The following is a 17,957-nucleotide window of genomic DNA, read 5'->3' as shown; positions in this document are numbered from 1 at the left end:
ATCTTTCTTCCTAAAGGCCGGTAAGTCGAACCAACCATAGATCCAACTTCCTACACAGCAAATTTTTTTTTGCTGGAAACCAGCAAAATTTTGCTGGTTTTTGTCCCGCTGACTTTCCAGCAAAATTTCCAGCAATTTCAATTGCTGGAAAAAACAGCAAACGTTTATGCTGGTTTCCAGCAATTCAAATTGCTGGAAAATCAGCAATCCAGATTGCTGGAAACCAGCTATTTCTTTCAACACAACCGGCAGTATTTAGTATGAAATTTATATTTCAATTCAAAATTAAAGTTTAATATTGGCTGTGCATACAATAAGCAATAAAAACAATTATTTTCTCCCATTTTCAATAAGGGATTTATTCATTTTCAAAAATAAACTTTTTTTCACCACTTTCTAACACCGGCTCTGGGGTGGCCGCTTTGTGCCAAAGTGTTGATCATCCGCCACCTGTAAAAATAGTTTTGATTAGTATCTTCTATGGAATATCTACCTGTACAATAAAAACTTACCCTTGACTTGATGCCTGGTTGCTAGAATATAGAGGAAAATAAAATAATTATATTAATTAAACCTAAATTCGTAAAATAGAATCTCACCTTACTTCAGCGTACGAAACAAAAACGAACTCCAAATTGACAACTCGATTGCTGATTTTCCAGCAAACTAGATCAATTGCTGGAGAGTCCAGCAATTTGAAAACCGATTGCTGATTTTTCAGCAAAAATTACAAGCACATAGCCGAATGCTGAAAAATCCAGCAATTCGAAAACCGATTGCTGGTTTCCAGCAAAAATTTGGATTGCTGAACGTTTCCAGCAATTTTTTTTGCTGGAAACCGAGGCAAAAATTTACAGTGTACTATAGCTCCAGATTATTTCCACTATTTTAAATACTTCTGCCTACCACTTTAATTCTATTATTCATCCTGACCCACAATAATCGCAATAGCCCAACACAAAAAACTACAACCATCTTCGCCCTACAGTGGAACATCTCTGGTCTCAGAACCCGATTACCTGAAATCCAATTACTTGTCTCCAAACACTCCCCAATAATTCTCGCTATTCAAGAAACCCTCGCCCCACATTCAACAATACAAACTAATATAATTAACGGCTATTACTTTTTGTCACATAAAAACCCCTCAAACCCCTACAGCAGGGGCGTCGGCCTCGGAATAAAAAATGGATTCCTATATTCTTTAGTCAACATAAATTCCCCCCTCAACACTATCTGTGTTCGTCTCGAAGCCCCCATCAAATCTCCGTAGTTTCCCCTCTATGCTTCGCCGTCACTATCATACGAAGACTACACCAAGGGCTTTGAAGATCTGATCCCACAAATACCAACCCCTTCCATCTTACTTGGTGATTTTAACGCCCACTCTACTGAGTGGGGGAGTAAAAACGTTGACCGCGAGGGTGAGTTCATCGAGGACTTTGCCCAAACTAAATGCCTAACCATCCTCAATAATGGCTCCCCTACACGTTTATGCCCCCGCACGGGCAACACGTCAGCTATTGACTTAAGCATAGTATCCTGGTCTCTCGGGCCTAAATTCGGTTGGAAAGCTCTGGAAGACAACGATGGGAGTGACCACTTTCCCCTCTTAATTAATTTGCAACACCCCTCCCCTGTAGCTGCCACAAGGTCTCGCTGGTGATACGACGAAGCCAACTGGGATGACTACCAAACCCATATTGAAAATCTCTTCTCCGTTAATGATTCTATTTCCCTCGAACAATTCAACAACATCCTATTGGAAGCGGGTTCCAAATCTATTCCCCGGTCAAGTGGAACACCAGGTGAAACCTCGGTCCCATGGTGGGGGCCTGAAGTCCGGGAAGCCCTGAAAAAACGAAGGAAGGCCCTTCGACTTTTAAGAATGCCAGGGCTGAAGCCAGGTCCGCAGTTCGGACCGCAAAATACAATTGTTGGCTTAAGTTTACCGAATAAATTCACCCCAACACTCCTTCCAAAATCCTTTGGAGCAAAATTAAAATCCTTAACGGAGAACCCCGCAAAAATCAGTTCCATTTACTCCTTAACCAAAACTACACCAATGACCCACTCCTTCTGGCCGAAGCCTTCTGCAAACATTTCTCCTCAACCAACACTGTCAATCAAAATCCAACTCCTCCCGAAGAAACCCCTCCATCTTCTCTACATCTGTCTCTCAGCTTTTCCTATAACTCCGACTTTACCCTAGATCAGTGGTCGGCAACCTTTTGAGTCAGAAGAGCCGAAAATTACAATTTTTCAAAATTCCAATGTTCGAAAGAGCCACATTTGTTAGTTGCAATCAAATACATCTATAAAACTTCTTAATTTTTCTATTCCCAATTTCGATTAACAATCCTTAATAACACAAGGTTTTCATGCTTTGTCTTCATTAGCTTCAGTTTTTGAAAACCAAGGGTTGATTCGAAAGAGAACTTTAAAAATTCATTTAAATTTATTCTGCAATACTGTAAAATTTTATTCTGTTTTCCAAACTGAAGCTTCATAATCGTGAATTAACATGCCCTAAAATCACAATTGACTTTTTCTTTGTGTTCTTTGGCCTCGTTCAGTTTTATTTGAAAATTCAATAAAATTTATGAGCATGTTGAAACAATTTTTTTTAATATTTAAAAGCATAAATAATAACTTACTGTGGATAATATAAAGGACTCACAAATGTTTCGTGAAACCAAAATATTTAGTAAAACATATTTTGAAAAAAGTTGTGAATGAATTCCTTCAATAAAATACCTATTACAATACTGTTATTTGTTTTGTTTGAGAAAACTTATATAAAGCTTGCGGTTTTTTCGTAAAATATGAGAAACTGATATAAAAAAACCAAAAAAAAAATCTTTTTTTTACCTTTGACGTTAAACTCCCAACTTTTGTTTTTTGATCCTAAAGTTCTTCATATTAAAATTGGTACACAAAAGTCTGTAGAGCCCCACAATAGACACCAAAGAGTCTTTAGAGAGTCTTGAAAGAGACTTAATTCATGTCTCTAGTGAGTTTGAAGCTAGTTTGAAAACAACACCAAAAATTTAAAAGAAAGCCGAAAAAATCTTTAAAGAATGGGCTCGAATAAGTTCAATCTTCCCTGGGAAAGATCAAAAAGAGTCTTGAAAATTTCGAGAATTCTCTAAAATTCCTAAAAGAGTCTCAGAACAGTTGTCAAAGTGTCTCCAAAATACCTAGAATCTTGAAGAGTCCTGAAAGAACTGTTAAAGAGTCTCAGAAGAGTTTTGAAGCAGCCTCAAAACAGTCAGAAAAATTTCGAAACAATCTTGTAAAAATTTAAGAGAGTCCCTAAATTGTCCTTTAGAGTCTCAAAAGAGTCTGAAAATAGTTTTATAAAAAGCTTAAAAGTGTCAAATAAAGTCAAATGAAACTTAAAAGAGTCTCAAAAAGTGTTCCAGAGAGGTTCGAAATTCCCTCAGAGAGACTCAACCAGTCATAAAAAAGTTTTAGATCAATTTAAAACAGCCTCAGACCAATCTCACGAGTCGTAAAAAAGCCTATAATGAGTTTGAAAAAAGGTCCAAAAGAGTCTCAAGAGCCCTGAAAGAACATCTAATGGCTTTGACAAGAGCTTTTAAGGTGGTTCTTAGAACAGTCTACAAAGAGTATCGAATCAATCTTAAAATAATTTTGATAGGGTCTCAAAAGAATTTTAAACAAATCTCAATAGACTTTGAAGGGAATCTCAGAAAAGTTTCACATGAGTCTTTATTAATTTGAAAAACAATTTTGCATTTCTGATTTCTAGTTGAAGATTTTTTTTTCTTTTGTCTTATTATTTACATATAGTATACGTCTCACGACATAACTTGACGAACATAATTCCTTTAATTTCTCTTGTCTCAATGGGGCTTATTCTGCTACTCGAGTGACGTGAATCACGAAATTTTACTTCTTCGTGTTGACTCGAGAAAATGCTATGTTTATTTTCAAACCTAAATTTGCTAGTCATACCTGTTTATTTTAATTATAAACCAAAAAAACCGCTTCTCGTAAAAGTTGGTGATGTTTTTTTCGAATTGGTATCCATACCTGAAATTTTATGACAGAAAAGGCTATTTGTATCAGGTTTTCCACATGGTAAGGCGTATTGGTTGGATTAGCACAGTTTTAAGTAGGTTTAAATTTAACTGAAATATTACCTACTTGAAATTGACGTTAAAGAGCCACAACTTCTCATCCAAAGAGCCGCATGCGGCTCGTGAGCCGCAGGTTGCCGACCTTTGCCCTAGATGAACTAAACACGGCCCTTCATAAAGTAAAGGGTTTATCTTCTGGGCCCGACGACATCGGGTACCCGTTTCTCAAGAACCTGTCCCTATCCGCCAAAACAACATTTTTAAATATAATCAACCAAATCTCGAATGATGGTTTGATACCAGATAACTGGAAACGCGGCCTTGTTGTCCCTATCCCCAAGCCCCAAAAAGATCCAAGTATCATCGACATGGAAGCTTGGCGCCTTCTGTAACGTGGCTACTCACGGGTCGGATCACCTGGGCTGACTTGAGGTTGGGGTCCACTGTGCGCCTGGCTGAGGCCATGTTGACGGGACGTCCACACTAAGCTGACCGTCAATATGGGTGCCCTGGGGGAGCCCGGGGCATTCAGGTTGGCTAAAGAGAGATGCACCGAGCGAGGGGAGACAGTTATCGCTCTATCACTTTGATAGACTTCTCTGGGAAAATCATGGAAAGACTAGTCAATCACCGCCTCAACACCATTATAGATCAAAAACTACTCTTAGACGACCGTCAATACGCTTTCCATCCCGGCCGATCAACCGATGACTATCTATGCCTCCTTGAGTGCATCCTGGATGATGACTTAAGTCGAAGTCAAAACATTGATCTCCTATCGTTGGACCTATCCAAAGCATTTGATTGCGTCGAACATAACACCATACTCACCTTCTTGCGAGACTGGGGAATTTCTGTTAGATTATATCAATACTAGCAGACCCGGTAAACTTCGTCTTACCATGTTCAATTTGGCGTCCATTTTCAATTTTTCCTAGTTTTTTTTACATTTCCCTTCTTTCCCTTTACTCGAATCGTCCCGCTTAATTCTATCAAAATTAAACCATAGAATTTTAAATCAACGGGCCTTTCAAAATCCAATTTTTGTTACTTGTTCCATAAATAACTGTATGTTGATAATATGTATGTTCCATTTGCTGTATTCCATTTAGTGATTTAATCCGTTTTGTTCGAGTTCACAATAAGGTTTAAACCGAAATAAAAAGTATCTCATTTATTGGAATATATTGCTTATGAATCTTTGGAACATTTATGAAGTGTTTTCTGAATATTTTGCCTAACGCAGCGCTTTCAGCTCCCAATTAGCTTTGGATGGTGTATTTTTAAGAGCTGAATAATTGAAACACATAAGAAAAGATTTTTTATTACCCATTTTCAAACAGCTTTTTATTCATCATCCTCATGCTTCAAAGCAGTTTGAATTAAAATCCATATTTTCACAAAAATCATTTCCAAAAAGTTTCGCCTGATACTTAAGTTATATACTTTACACATTTCAACTTAAAATTCCTTTTTTTTTATTCAAGCAAAAAATGCAAATTAGTTCATTCGATTTCATTTAGGATTATGTAATATTTTTAAGATTAAAAACATTTAATTGAAAAGCAGATTTTTTAAAATTTAATAGATCGAAATGAAATAATCTGTTCAGGCTTTGATGGTTCCGTGAGTTCATTTCAAAAATGAAACATAGGGGCAAATGCAAACGAATATCACCACAGTTCAACATTCATATTTTCTGAAAAAAATCATATTTTCAAAAAAAAAATAGTTATGTTGACAAAAAGAAATATCGAAGTATCCATTTGTATCATTTATTGGGGCAAGTGATAACACATAGGTCTTTTTCAGATGCGTCAGTGAAAAGACTTTAAAATGAATTTAATACTTGTTCTTGTTTGTCTGTTTTATCAACTTTCATTGATATATATTAAGTTTTCTCCGAAATAAATTAATGCTTGGTACTCCAATTTCACTGAATGCTGTTCAACCAAAAGACTTGATTTACAAAGACCTTTATAATAATTTTGAATATCCGCTTCAGACTCAACCGTCGGGATATCCTTTCAGGCCATTTTGGAGATAAAATTCTTGAATTGTAGATGTTTCATTGCTACATGGCGCGTTTTCACTTATTCCACCAAAGAAACTACATGAATTTATATTACTTTGAACACTTTCAGGTCATATTAAAAGTTCATCATAAAAATCTGCTGCCCCTAGAATATCAATCACAAAAAAACTTTTCAACAAAAAAGTGAATCAAAAGTCTCTTCTATGTAGCCAAAATATGTTAAACAAAAACATACTTTTCATGTTTAGTTCGTACTTGAATTGTGTGTAAACAAACAGTAAACGTGTAAACAGTTTTTTGATGAATGATTTAAAAAAAAAGAGTTGATTTTATTTATTCAGATAATTTTTTTTTTGGGCCCAACAATTTTTAGATGAAGAATTAATGTATACACTTTTCGTAAAAGTTGAAAGTTTGCACTTGCTCTAGTTTACTTTCTTAATTGAAAATTCTTCCGAAAAATTCATATCCTCACTTTTTGTTATAGAAAAGTAGATTATTTTATTGATAACTTCAACTTACGTTTGCAAAAAATCAAAAAGTTCATTCGGCCTTTAAAAACTTCAATCCTATCTAATCTATTCCAAAGAACAGACTCTTGTTTAGTTAATGTGTCCAGCGTTCTAGGCGTATCGGATTATACGAAATTGAATGTAAAGCATCCCAATTTCTTATTTTCAAACGTCCAAAAAGTGTCATTATTTTATATTTATCATTACCAAATTCATATCTTTTGTACAACAATTTACTACTTAAATTAACACGAATTAAAAATTGTTTGAATATTTGAAATCGTTTAAATGGTTTTGATTCGATCGATAAAATATCAATCCGTGTCACATCTAGGCGTCATTTATTACCATGTGCTGTGACAAATAAGTAAGGAAAAAACACATCTAGGTTGCATATCGCCAGAACGTGCATAAGAAATATAGGTTCTTGGTTGAGAAATAGGCGCCTAATTTTTAAATTTTTCCAGCGATCAATGAACAGTATGCTTTGGTTACTATTATCTTGCAACGACGCCTCGCCCATGGAGACGAAAAACAAACCCCTCGAAGAAAAAAAAATCTCTAAAAATGGATGCCAGACTTTTCAATTTCAGATTTTGGCAAAACAAATATTATATGTTTTATTCGATCAGCAAAATGTCAACCTGAATCACATCTAGGCGTCATTCATAACCATGTGAGCTAGGAATCAAGAACAAAAAAAACCACATCAAGGCATCATATCGCCACCACTTGCATTGAAAATATGCTTGGTTGAGAAATACGCGCCAAAATATTCTCACTGATCAGTATGCTATGCCATAGTTACTATCTTCTAACGACGTCAGGTCGCGACGCCTCGACCTTGGAGACGAAAAACAAACCGCCCAAAGGAAAAAAAAATCTCGAAAAAATATAAGCCATGACTTTCATTTCATTCAAAAAACTACAAATTCAATAATTACGGACAATTGATGCGACTTTGTGTTGTTTTTATTCGATATAAACCGATTCGCATGGCTACAGAATATTCTAAAAATAATTTCATTCGAATCGTTTGGGTCATTTCGGAGGAGTAGTACTACAAACACCGTTACAAGAGAATTTTATATAATAGATATTCAAAGCTTTCTAACCAACCGTACTACCCAGGTTCTAGTCAACTACTCTCTCTCCAGCCCAAGGCAAATGCCTACAGGGGTCCCGCAAGGATCAGTAATCTCTCCTACCCTCTTTCTGATTGCTTTAAACTCTATTTTCAAAATCATTCCCGAAAACATCCAGATCCTTGTCTACGCGGATGATATCCTGCTCATCTCGATATTTGCATTTGCCCGCCTAACACGAAACTACAAACAGTCTTCGAAAAAAATGCCATTTGGGCACCAAAAATAGGTTTCCGATTCTCCCCTGCTAAATCTAAACTCCTTCACCTTGGTCCTAATAAGAAAAACTTAAAAAACTCCCTCCCCTGAAACTATTCAACCAGTCCATCTTCTTCGTCCATTCCTTCCGTTTATTGGGTGTTTGGATTGACGACCGGCTAACATTCATATTTCCACTGCGCAATGCTGTTGTTGTCCAACGGAAGAAGAGGGCAAGTGTTTCAACTCCCATTCACCTTATAAACATGGATTATCAAAGAAAAAGTATACGATATTGAACCAACTTTAAATTTATATTCTATGATCTCATATCAAATAAGGCTACGTGCAACCGCCCTCTCAGGTTTATGTTAGTTTAGAGTCTTTTTCCAAACCGTCAACTTCCATAAACACAGTAATGCACGCCGTCGCCGTTACCCATTACAGCCTAGGGTACGGACATATGAATTACGGCTCTTTTCCAACTTGGCAATGAGGAAATCGGCCGAGTAGACCACATCAAAGATCTGGATATAGTTTTTGACCAACAGCTGGTCTTCAAAATATTAAAGATATTTTCCTTGTAAAAAATCCATACAGCGTCTGTTAGGCTCGGGTATATCGAGGCTTTCAAACTGCGAACAAACGATAATTGTTCTAATCAGTATCAATGTGCAGAAGTCTCAGGTGGAATAAGAAAGGTTCCGGGAGGAGTTGGAGAGGGACTTGTGTATTCACGAGTACCTTACTGTGTCTTACACTACCTTCGATTACAGGTTGTGAACAAACAAGTCATAACTTACCTGTTCCAAACCGTCTTCCGATGTGTTCTCCAGATGCCAATCTTTTTGATGATCTTCCGCTCGATCGTTTTCTGCAGGTCCCGCACGCTCAAGGGATTCCTGTAGATAAAGTTCGCCTCGTGAACACAACCAGTGGGCGCTGGGATGCGACTACTAAACAGTGGTCTCCAAAAGGCGGATTTATGCACATCCAGTTGGGTTAGGAAGACACGTTGCTCTTTCTGGATATTTCCCCAGACATTGTCCTGGCTAACGATGTAGTAGATTCGATTCAGCGGGCAGTAGGTATCGGTGCTGCTGTATTTCCTGCCGCTCGTAGGATCAACAATGAAGTATTCCATTCCTTCCCGTAGAAGCACAAATGTACTGTCACCTGTGAGCAGACTGTGTCCAAGAATCAGGTAAACGTCAAATTCTAGTAGGAGGTAGAAACCGGCTAGTAACACCCCTAAATCCTTGGGAGATGCACACATCATACTGACGATTTCCTGAAAAGGATTTCTTCAAATGAGTATCAGATCTACTGTTTAACACGTTCGTCGCCATGGGACCCATATTCAGGTGTCGGTGTATTTCCTGGGAGGCCCCGTCACATGGAAAACGGGTGCCACTCCCTCACTCAAGTTAGCCACTCAGTTTCGCCGCGCGTTTCAAATCTTACAGTTCTCTCTTTTCACTTCCACGCTCCGAGAATTCCTTTGGGTCCTGCAAAATGAGCTTGGCGACGAACGAACAAAATTAGATTCAAGATTTACAACGTTTGGCTAAACTGAGTGGCTTTCTTGAGTAAGAGAGCGTCACACGTTCTTGATGAGACGGAGCCTCCCAAGAAATACACCCGTCACCCGAATATGGGTCCCATGGCGACGAACGTGTTAAGGAAAGAATTTACCTTGTTGGTTAACCACACTCCATGCAACTGGGAACAGGCATCGGTATTGTAGTGAACTGGAATCAAAGAAACGTACCGACGTATCATCCGTTCAATGTTCTCGTCAATCACGAACGGAACATTGATGGGACCCAGCAACCGAGTAACGCAGACTCTTTTTCCGCTGAGCAATGTGACCAGTGGTAAAATAGCCCTAGCGGGAAACTCGTTGCGATACTCTTCGAACCACATATAGATTCGGGTTCGAGTCTGTTCCAATTCGACACACTCCAGTCCGGCCGTATCGAAGCGGGGAATCTTGAAATTCGGTTCCAGGCTGATGAACAACGAGATATGTGTTAGTTCTCGCATGTCCGGCAGGCTAGAACCGATCATCATTGAGGTGTACTCTGGAAGTTCTCCGGTCCCGTTGCTGCGACTGTATCCGAACAGCATCGGAGGAGTTTTGATCTCGAATGTACCTTCAATCTATTTTGGAAACAAATAAATTAACATGTTTCAAGATAAAATCCATGAACTTACACGTTGGTTGAGATAAATGGTGCTAATTGGGATACGAAGTTGTCCCAACCACTTGCTCGATATTCTTTGGTAGACCTCTGTAGCCCTCACTCGATCATCCTCCAGCAAGTCTTCCATAAACTCGTCGTACAAATCAATATTGAGAAACTTTCGCAGTTGATCGCTCTCCGCATCGAGTGGGATCGAAAGCTGCTCATTCCAGGTGGGGTTTGTGCCATCGGCCGTCGAAGTTCGTAGTACTTTGTCCTTAATCGATATGGTTATGTAGGGACGAACGTTAGAAGATCGAAAAGCTACAAGTTTAAATAATTCTTCAAAATGTACAACAGAAAAACTCTAAGAGGACTTACAGAATCTGGTAGACGATAAATTACTATTCCTGCGACCGGCTGACGTTAGCTGATGGTCGTCAGATCTCATGGGGATGCCAAACGCTCGAACTATCGTCACAATGATCTTGAACGAGTTTACATCCGATACCCGGACCGAAGTTCTGCTCATAGGCGAACGTCTCGAGGGCTTCAGAGGCCTCCGGGGTCCGAAAATCTCAAAGAATGCCAAGCTTAGGGATCCAAATGATGGAACCTGATCACCAATCAGTAAATTTTCATCTATTTTGTCCTGATTGATCACGCTACAATGATTGGTAATCGTGTCGTAAACCTTCTTCAGATACTTTTTGCCACGATGTCTCTGCAAATCTATTGGATCTATACCCAATGTTTCATCGATTATCTTTGCTTCTTCCGGTATCTCAACCTCTCGCTCTATCTGGGGTATGAACTTGATATTTTTATACTTCAAATTCTTGTTGAATCTTTCAATGAGCATGTTTAATCTTTCGTTTCCATTAATTTCCTCCTCTGAACAAAACGCTAGCAGATCCTCATTGAAAATAAATCGTTCATCCTTTTCTTGAAAGTCGTCTTTTTCTTCGTCGGAATCACGCTCGACACTGCGCTGATTTTCTAGCGCCTTCATCAATACCTCTGCATTCGATTCATCACCTTCAAGTGCTTGTTCGTCGAGCCACCTTTGAATATCCTTGGACAGGGTAACCCTTTTAGGAACCTGTCGCCTCCTCGTTGGGCTAGGAAAACCAGACCCAACTTGCTCCAACCACCCGATCTTAATATCCACCTTTCCACTGTGGTACTCATTGGACTTGAATACCTTCCCGGAAGTAAATTCATACTGCTCATAGCCCACATCTTCGAACAACTCGGTAGAACTCGGTAATGGTATAAAAATCTCCGTCAGCTTTAGTTTGCTTTTCAGTCTACTTTTCTCATATAGCTCAATTTTCATTGCTTCCGGAATTCTGGTTGTCAATTTAACCGAAAACGATGTATTGAAATCTACCAGCAAATCGCTTTGAAATTGACGCGTTGTTGTTGACGCTACATGGTTGTTGTCGATATAAAATTTAATTTTGTAACGCAATTCCTTCTTCAAATTAGCCTCAAAATTACTCTCTATATCCTTTTGCAAAACCAACTGAACAATAGGTTCATCCGGTGCCCTAAAAGCCTCGTAGAAGCTCTTCTTAAATTCCTGTTTCAATCGTCCCAGCTCAGGTTTTTTAGGTTTTTTCACTGCCACTACTTCACCTTCGTCGATTTTGTGCTCCAGATCGCGCAGGTATTGCTTGTAGTCTTGTTTCTCCTTCACGTACAGCTCCTGTTCCTCGTCAAGCATTTCTTCCAGCTCGGCCAAATAGCGATCGTTCCAATCATCGGCTCGCTGCTGTTGATCATCGCTCTGCTCTGCGGGGTCTTCGATCTCTGAATGGATCGTTAGCTTCAGCCCTTGGTGAGAATTTTTGTCCTGGAAAAGATGATTTTCAATTTAAGTTTCTAGGCACACGACACACAGTTGTACGTCCATTTCGCATCAAGACTTCTACGGTCGAACATCTTCCGACCTAATGACCCATTCGGCTAAGTGACATTCGACATAACAACCTTCGACCGAATCTCTGAATCCTAATTCTGAGTTATATTTATATCTCGAATTCTTTAAGTTAAAAAACGATTTCGTGAAATGATAACACATTGCATAGTTTTTGACTCTGAGTTTGAATTTAAATCTGAATTCGAAATTTGGAAACTTGAGCAAAATATTTTTTTAGGATTCATAGTTTTTATAGTAAAACCGATCTTTTTTTTCGTTTATTACATTTACATTATTGCAAGTTTCGACAATGTGTTCCATATCGTACGAATTTCACATAACCTAATGTTTATTTGCAAGAAATTTGATAAAAATGGGCTTCTTGGGTAAGCAATAATGGATTAAAACTTATAGGTTTGCAAAATGCTTACCATTTTTACATATAAAATCGCTTGATTTTCTTAGAACATTCATAACGCGCTTAGATATGTGCTGAAAAAATCTTTTCAGGAATTTAATAAAATATGACTTAAAAAAGCTGATTCAAGATCTCTTTAAAGAAAATAAAATACAGGTGTTCTTTGTTTTGAAAGTGTGATTGTAGAACTGTATTTAATTTCCCGGTAAAATGTTTTTATTTAATTCAATAGAAACCAGAACCCCAAGTCCAATGTTTTTCAATAGTCTGAAATATACATAACAATACATACAAAATTCACCTCAATAATAAAACCATTTATAAAAAATTGTCTTATGTAGAGATGTACCGAATAGTGGAGTTCGACAAAACGGTCAGATATTAAACTTTTCAACTATTTGCTTAAACGAATATATCCGCTTAATATTCGGTCGATAAATTCTGTCGAATTCTAAAAAAAAAAGCAATTATTTCAATGTCCTTCTGATTCTTCCATCTTAATGCCCCTCATGTTGTTGAGTCGATTATTTTCAAGCAAATTGGTAGATAATGCATAAGACACATTCCACCGTGACGTGAAATCGCTTATCCTTCAGAATGAGACTCTGAATTGACCAATTGTGACTTCAGTACATACAACTTTGAATTCATGTTCTCTCTGAGTAAATAAAATATCGGTGTCTTCAAATGACTTGTAGAAAAAACAATAACCCACAATTTGATGAGCAAATCGTCTTGATCGAACAACAATGAACGAAGTTATGCTTGTTTAAAATGGTGACGTGAATTCATCCACTTTAAACAGAAAAGGTTAGTTCACTGAATTCACGTCACGAAATTTCAAGTTATTCGGAACCATTCTTTAGAACCTTCAAATTTTATGTGCACTTTTAAAAACGATATTTTGTTGTTCCAACTTTTTCAATCATAAATTTTCAGTATCACCTAACTTTATCCTTATTTTGATTGGCACTTTTTGAATAGCAACATACTCAACGACCTCGATGGCACTATGATCAGGTGAACTGGGAATTATACCAGCATAAGATAACCGAATTGATGAATCGTTTCGAAAAGAATCCAGATTCTGTAACTAGGACAAAAATTCAAAGAAGGTATTTATGACACAGCACGTTAAAATTCTTAAAAGCTCAGTTGGCAAGTTAGTTGCTTCCTGAGCTGATGTCCGCGAGTTCGAGTCCAAGAGTAAACATCTAACACAGTTATAACGGATAAGTTTTTCAATAACTGTCTACCAACTGCAAAGTTGATATAAAGTCACGAATGCCATAAAAATGGTAAAACGACTACAATCGAAACAAAAAAACGTTAAAATTATTATTGTTTCTAACAGTCTCCATTTAAAGATTCACAAAAAAAAATTATCAAATTTTTTGTATTTTTATTTGAAAATAACAAACTTATTAAAAAAAATGAACTAAATTATATTCGATTTGTAAAAATCCGACCATCTGGAGGGTCAAAACAGCTTTCAAAGCATATTCCCCTTATGAAATTTTACAAAAATCAAATTTTGTGACGTGAATTCACTCATTCGCGCTATTGTAACTCAGCTAGATTCCAACCGATTTCTTTAAAATTAAGAGTTTTAGAATCGTCTTATCATTTTCATAGAAGATCTTATTTTTCTATGTCAGAAAATTTCAAAGTTTTCTTGTAAAATTAAAAAGTTCCCTTTTTTGTGACGTGAGTTCACTCATTTGCGACTTTTTTTGTTCGATTTTCGGAACAATCACATTCTACAAAATGAAGCAGTGTTTTTGGCTTCCAAACGTATTGAAAAAATTTCCAAAACAAATTAATCCATACATTTTAATAAATTATTTTGGAAAAGTTGTCAAAAGAACCACTTTTTCAAAAAAAAAAAAATTGATTTTCAGAATCATATAAAACATGTTAAAATTTTTTAAAATCTTTTTTTCGTTGGTTTTGTGTGATTTGAATTATCAGAGTTATTAACAAGTTTCAGATTTTTTGATACGCGAACGGATAAAAATCACTTTTGAACGGTACAAGCGCGTGGAATGTGTCACTATACAAGATTTCAAAAGTTCAATTTCATTCCAGCGCGCTCTATTAAAAGCTAGTAAAGATCGGATCAGATCACTTGTCGCATCTAGGGCGTTCATCAAAAAGAGAATGATTTCCAGTCAAATCTGGGACAACACACGTCGAAATAGGTGCCAAGCAATTTGAAATTGCTTATTGGCTATCGAATTATATTTTGCCGAATTTGAGCAACATATATTCAATATAGAAAACAAAATTAAAAAGGAAGATGATTCTTAACCTCAAGCAAACCATACTTTCTACCACACGTGTCCGCAAAGCTGGGCAAGACTAAGCAATTTTTTTTTGAACAATTTGGAAAATAGGGAAATCTGAGAGTAAACTAGAATATATACTGCACACTATCTCAAAACACCTCAAAATATCTCCAAATCGGCAAATTTCAATTTCATGAAGCATTTTAGAGGCAGGATAAGAATACTCCTCAAAAAGGATAGAGAACTGAAAAACAGCTGTTACGGAGATCTGAGTGTGTACTCTTTCTACATTTTCCAGAAACCTTAATTAATAGGCATTGTGACGCTCACATGAACAAGAGAACGCGTGATTTGATAGTTGTTGCTATTTTAAGGACAGATAACATGTTTTGACTTGTTATACTTTTCAATTTTGTTAATTTATCTCTTTTTCCTTACATGGTTACTTGTTTTTGTCCCATTAAATTCTGGTGACAAATTGTAAAATACGTCTAAAACATTTGTTGATAAATTTTTCAAAAAACAAATCTTTATGATAGGCTTAAGGGACTCAAACAGTATCCGTCAGCAGTACAGTTTATTTCATAAACCATCCATTTTATGAAGCACATGAGCAAAATGATGGTATTAACTGTTCTTGGCTTACTAACTTTTGTCAGTGACTGTATTCGACCTATTCGGCCCAATACTTAGCTCAACTATTCGGTGAGCCGAATATTTGGCTTAACGGTTTTTGGGCAATATTCGTCGCCGAATATTCGGTAGGGGAGATAGGGGCAAGGAAAAACGCCTATTTAACCATACAAAACACTTATAATAAGTGATGCTCATCACTGGATCGTATTTTAGGCACTAAAAAAGTTATTTCTCATTCGGTTGGAAATTTTTAAAATTTTAATGGATGGACATTTTAAGCCGTAGAATCTAACAGCGAGTTCAACACGATGAATCATTTATTTTTATTTTCGTATTATAAGCCCAGCAAACATGAAATCGCATTAAAAATGATAACTCAAGTCATTAAAAACGTTACTGCGAATCGCAATTCCAACTAATGAAGTAAAAGGTCGTAAAAATCGTTACTCGAACTCGGATTAAATGGTTTAAATCGGATATGATAAAAAGTCCGACATGCTTGCTTATTTTAAAGACGAGTTCGTTCCTTTTTTTTTCTCCAGCGGGTTTGACAAGTGAGAGAACAGCTTTGATGTTCTCTCTGCGACCAGCAGTGCAACCATATTGTTTAAAATCAGATGGTGTATGACAGAAGCAGCAAATATTGTCGCTGGCAACGGTTCGCATACGCTGAGAGAGAAAACTTTTACTCTCTTGCATTCTTTCTATGTATGTATATTGCCAAAAATTATCCATTACAAGATTCGGAACTCTAGCGAAAATCGACGGACAAAATCGAAAAGCGCCACCATCAAATGCTGTGGCAGAAATGCAACTAATTAGTAAAACACGCTAAGGAAAAAACCAATTTATAGTACACGGTCGAAAATAACTAGCAGTTTGAGGGTGCATCTGCACGACAAACACACTGAGGTCTTTCTCTACGTGGCCTTGGCTCTCCAGAATTAGCACGGGTTTTCGGTATCAGAGTCTTCAATCGCTATTCAAAGCTTTTTCTTCCTTGGGGGCTGTTCAGATACCACTTGGATAGAAAAATGAGATTTTAGACCCCCTCCTATCCCTCCGTGGACAAGCGTGGAAATTTGTCAAATCCCAACCCCCGTCCCCGGATGTTCACGTGGACAGATTTGATTTTTTTTTCAAATCTAATTTGAGAGTACTTTACACTACTTTTTGCGTTTTTGTTATTGAAATGGCTGATTTGAAAAATACGAAATAGCACTTCCTGATATAAAATAGTTTTGAAAGTTTTGAATTTCTTATAAATCATATTTACCACATGCTTTCAAGTGGCTACTAGTTGTTTAAACTTAAACTGGAAAGCTTTGCAATTTAAGATTTTGATTTAAACATCTTAATAAAACTAAATAAAATTAATCAGCACTTGAATGATTAAACTAAATTAAATTAAAACCTTGGGAAAAAATTCTGTAATTTATCGAAAATCAGCATCCCAATTAAAATAAATATTGGCCACGTCATCAAAACCCTGAATCGCAATATCCTCAGCCCTGTTCCGTGGAATTTGGAATCAATAATCAGGCTCAACGAGATATGCCATACAAATTAGTTATCTGTTTTTATTGAAGATTTTGTTTTATTGAGGAATCTGAATGCGCAAAAACGAGTGAGGTTCTCAATTAAATTGAGTCAGTGGCATAGCTTTTCTTCAAAAATTGGTGAAAGTACATATGTCAGAGTGCATTTTCAAATGTATATAAAAAATGAACAAAAGCATATTAGAGTGCATTTTAAACCCCCCGGAACGAGGGGTACAAGTGAAAAATTCAATTATCGAGAAATGTTGACCTTTTCTGTCAGTAGATGGTGTTAAGGTTTGTTAAAAGATTGTCCGTTGGCATTTATATGCAAAATTTCAAGAGCTAGGTATCTTTGAATATATTATTTTTGATATTGCCTCCACTTTGGTAGGTAAATACTGTTTTTTCGAGTTTCATACGATCATTCTATAATGTATATATGAAACGTATAACAAAGTTGTTTAGATATTTACCTACAAAAATGTATGTTGGGAGGCTTTAAGGCTACCGTAATTTCAATGAATAAATTGTTATTAGTATGCCGTCTCACGACATAACTTGACGAACATAATTCCTAAAACTCAATCGGTCCATGGCAACTGTTCTCCAATTTCTCGGACAAGCGATGAAGTCAATTATATAAAAGAGTTATAGCATGATCAATCATTCCATCCCAGTCGCTTGGCAAGTGCGGATGTATTTTCGTTTCGCTACATATCGGTGCTTTATACACGCAGAAGTGAAAAAAAAAGTTTAAAGTTTCCACAAGCAGTTATCCTGCATCATTCGGTCGTCAATTGCCGAATCCATTCAGCAACGGAAGTGACAAGCTGTGTTTCCCCCGGCAGCGCTGGTGCGCAATCCCCAAATCTGGCTGGAAAATCAGGTTGCCTTGCCGTCACCATCAGCACCAGGACCATCAGCAGAGGAGTGCAAATTGTTTCCTCCCAATCCAGGTTTGATTACTG

General features: G+C 37.0%; 1 protein-coding gene across 1 annotated transcript in view; it reads right to left on the bottom strand.

Annotated features, from left to right (window-relative positions):
• Nucleotides 1–17,957, bottom strand: part of LOC129744927 (coiled-coil and C2 domain-containing protein 2A) — a 41,368-nt gene that overhangs the window by 4,286 nt on the left and 19,125 nt on the right. Inside the window, exons 2-5 of the mRNA XM_055737688.1 lie at nucleotides 10,564–12,040; nucleotides 10,214–10,506; nucleotides 9,692–10,159; nucleotides 8,800–9,287 (exon numbers count right to left, since the gene is read on the bottom strand). Of these exons, the coding sequence (XP_055593663.1) occupies nucleotides 8,800–9,287; nucleotides 9,692–10,159; nucleotides 10,214–10,506; nucleotides 10,564–12,040 (2,726 nt within the window). The remainder of the gene's footprint in view (nucleotides 1–8,799; nucleotides 9,288–9,691; nucleotides 10,160–10,213; nucleotides 10,507–10,563; nucleotides 12,041–17,957) is intronic.

Source organism: Uranotaenia lowii, chromosome 2 (assembly GCF_029784155.1).
Source record: "Uranotaenia lowii strain MFRU-FL chromosome 2, ASM2978415v1, whole genome shotgun sequence".
Taxonomy (NCBI): domain Eukaryota; kingdom Metazoa; phylum Arthropoda; class Insecta; order Diptera; family Culicidae; genus Uranotaenia; species Uranotaenia lowii.
The sequence above is the reverse complement of the archived record's forward strand: the minus strand, read 5'-3'. Positions and strand labels throughout refer to the sequence as shown.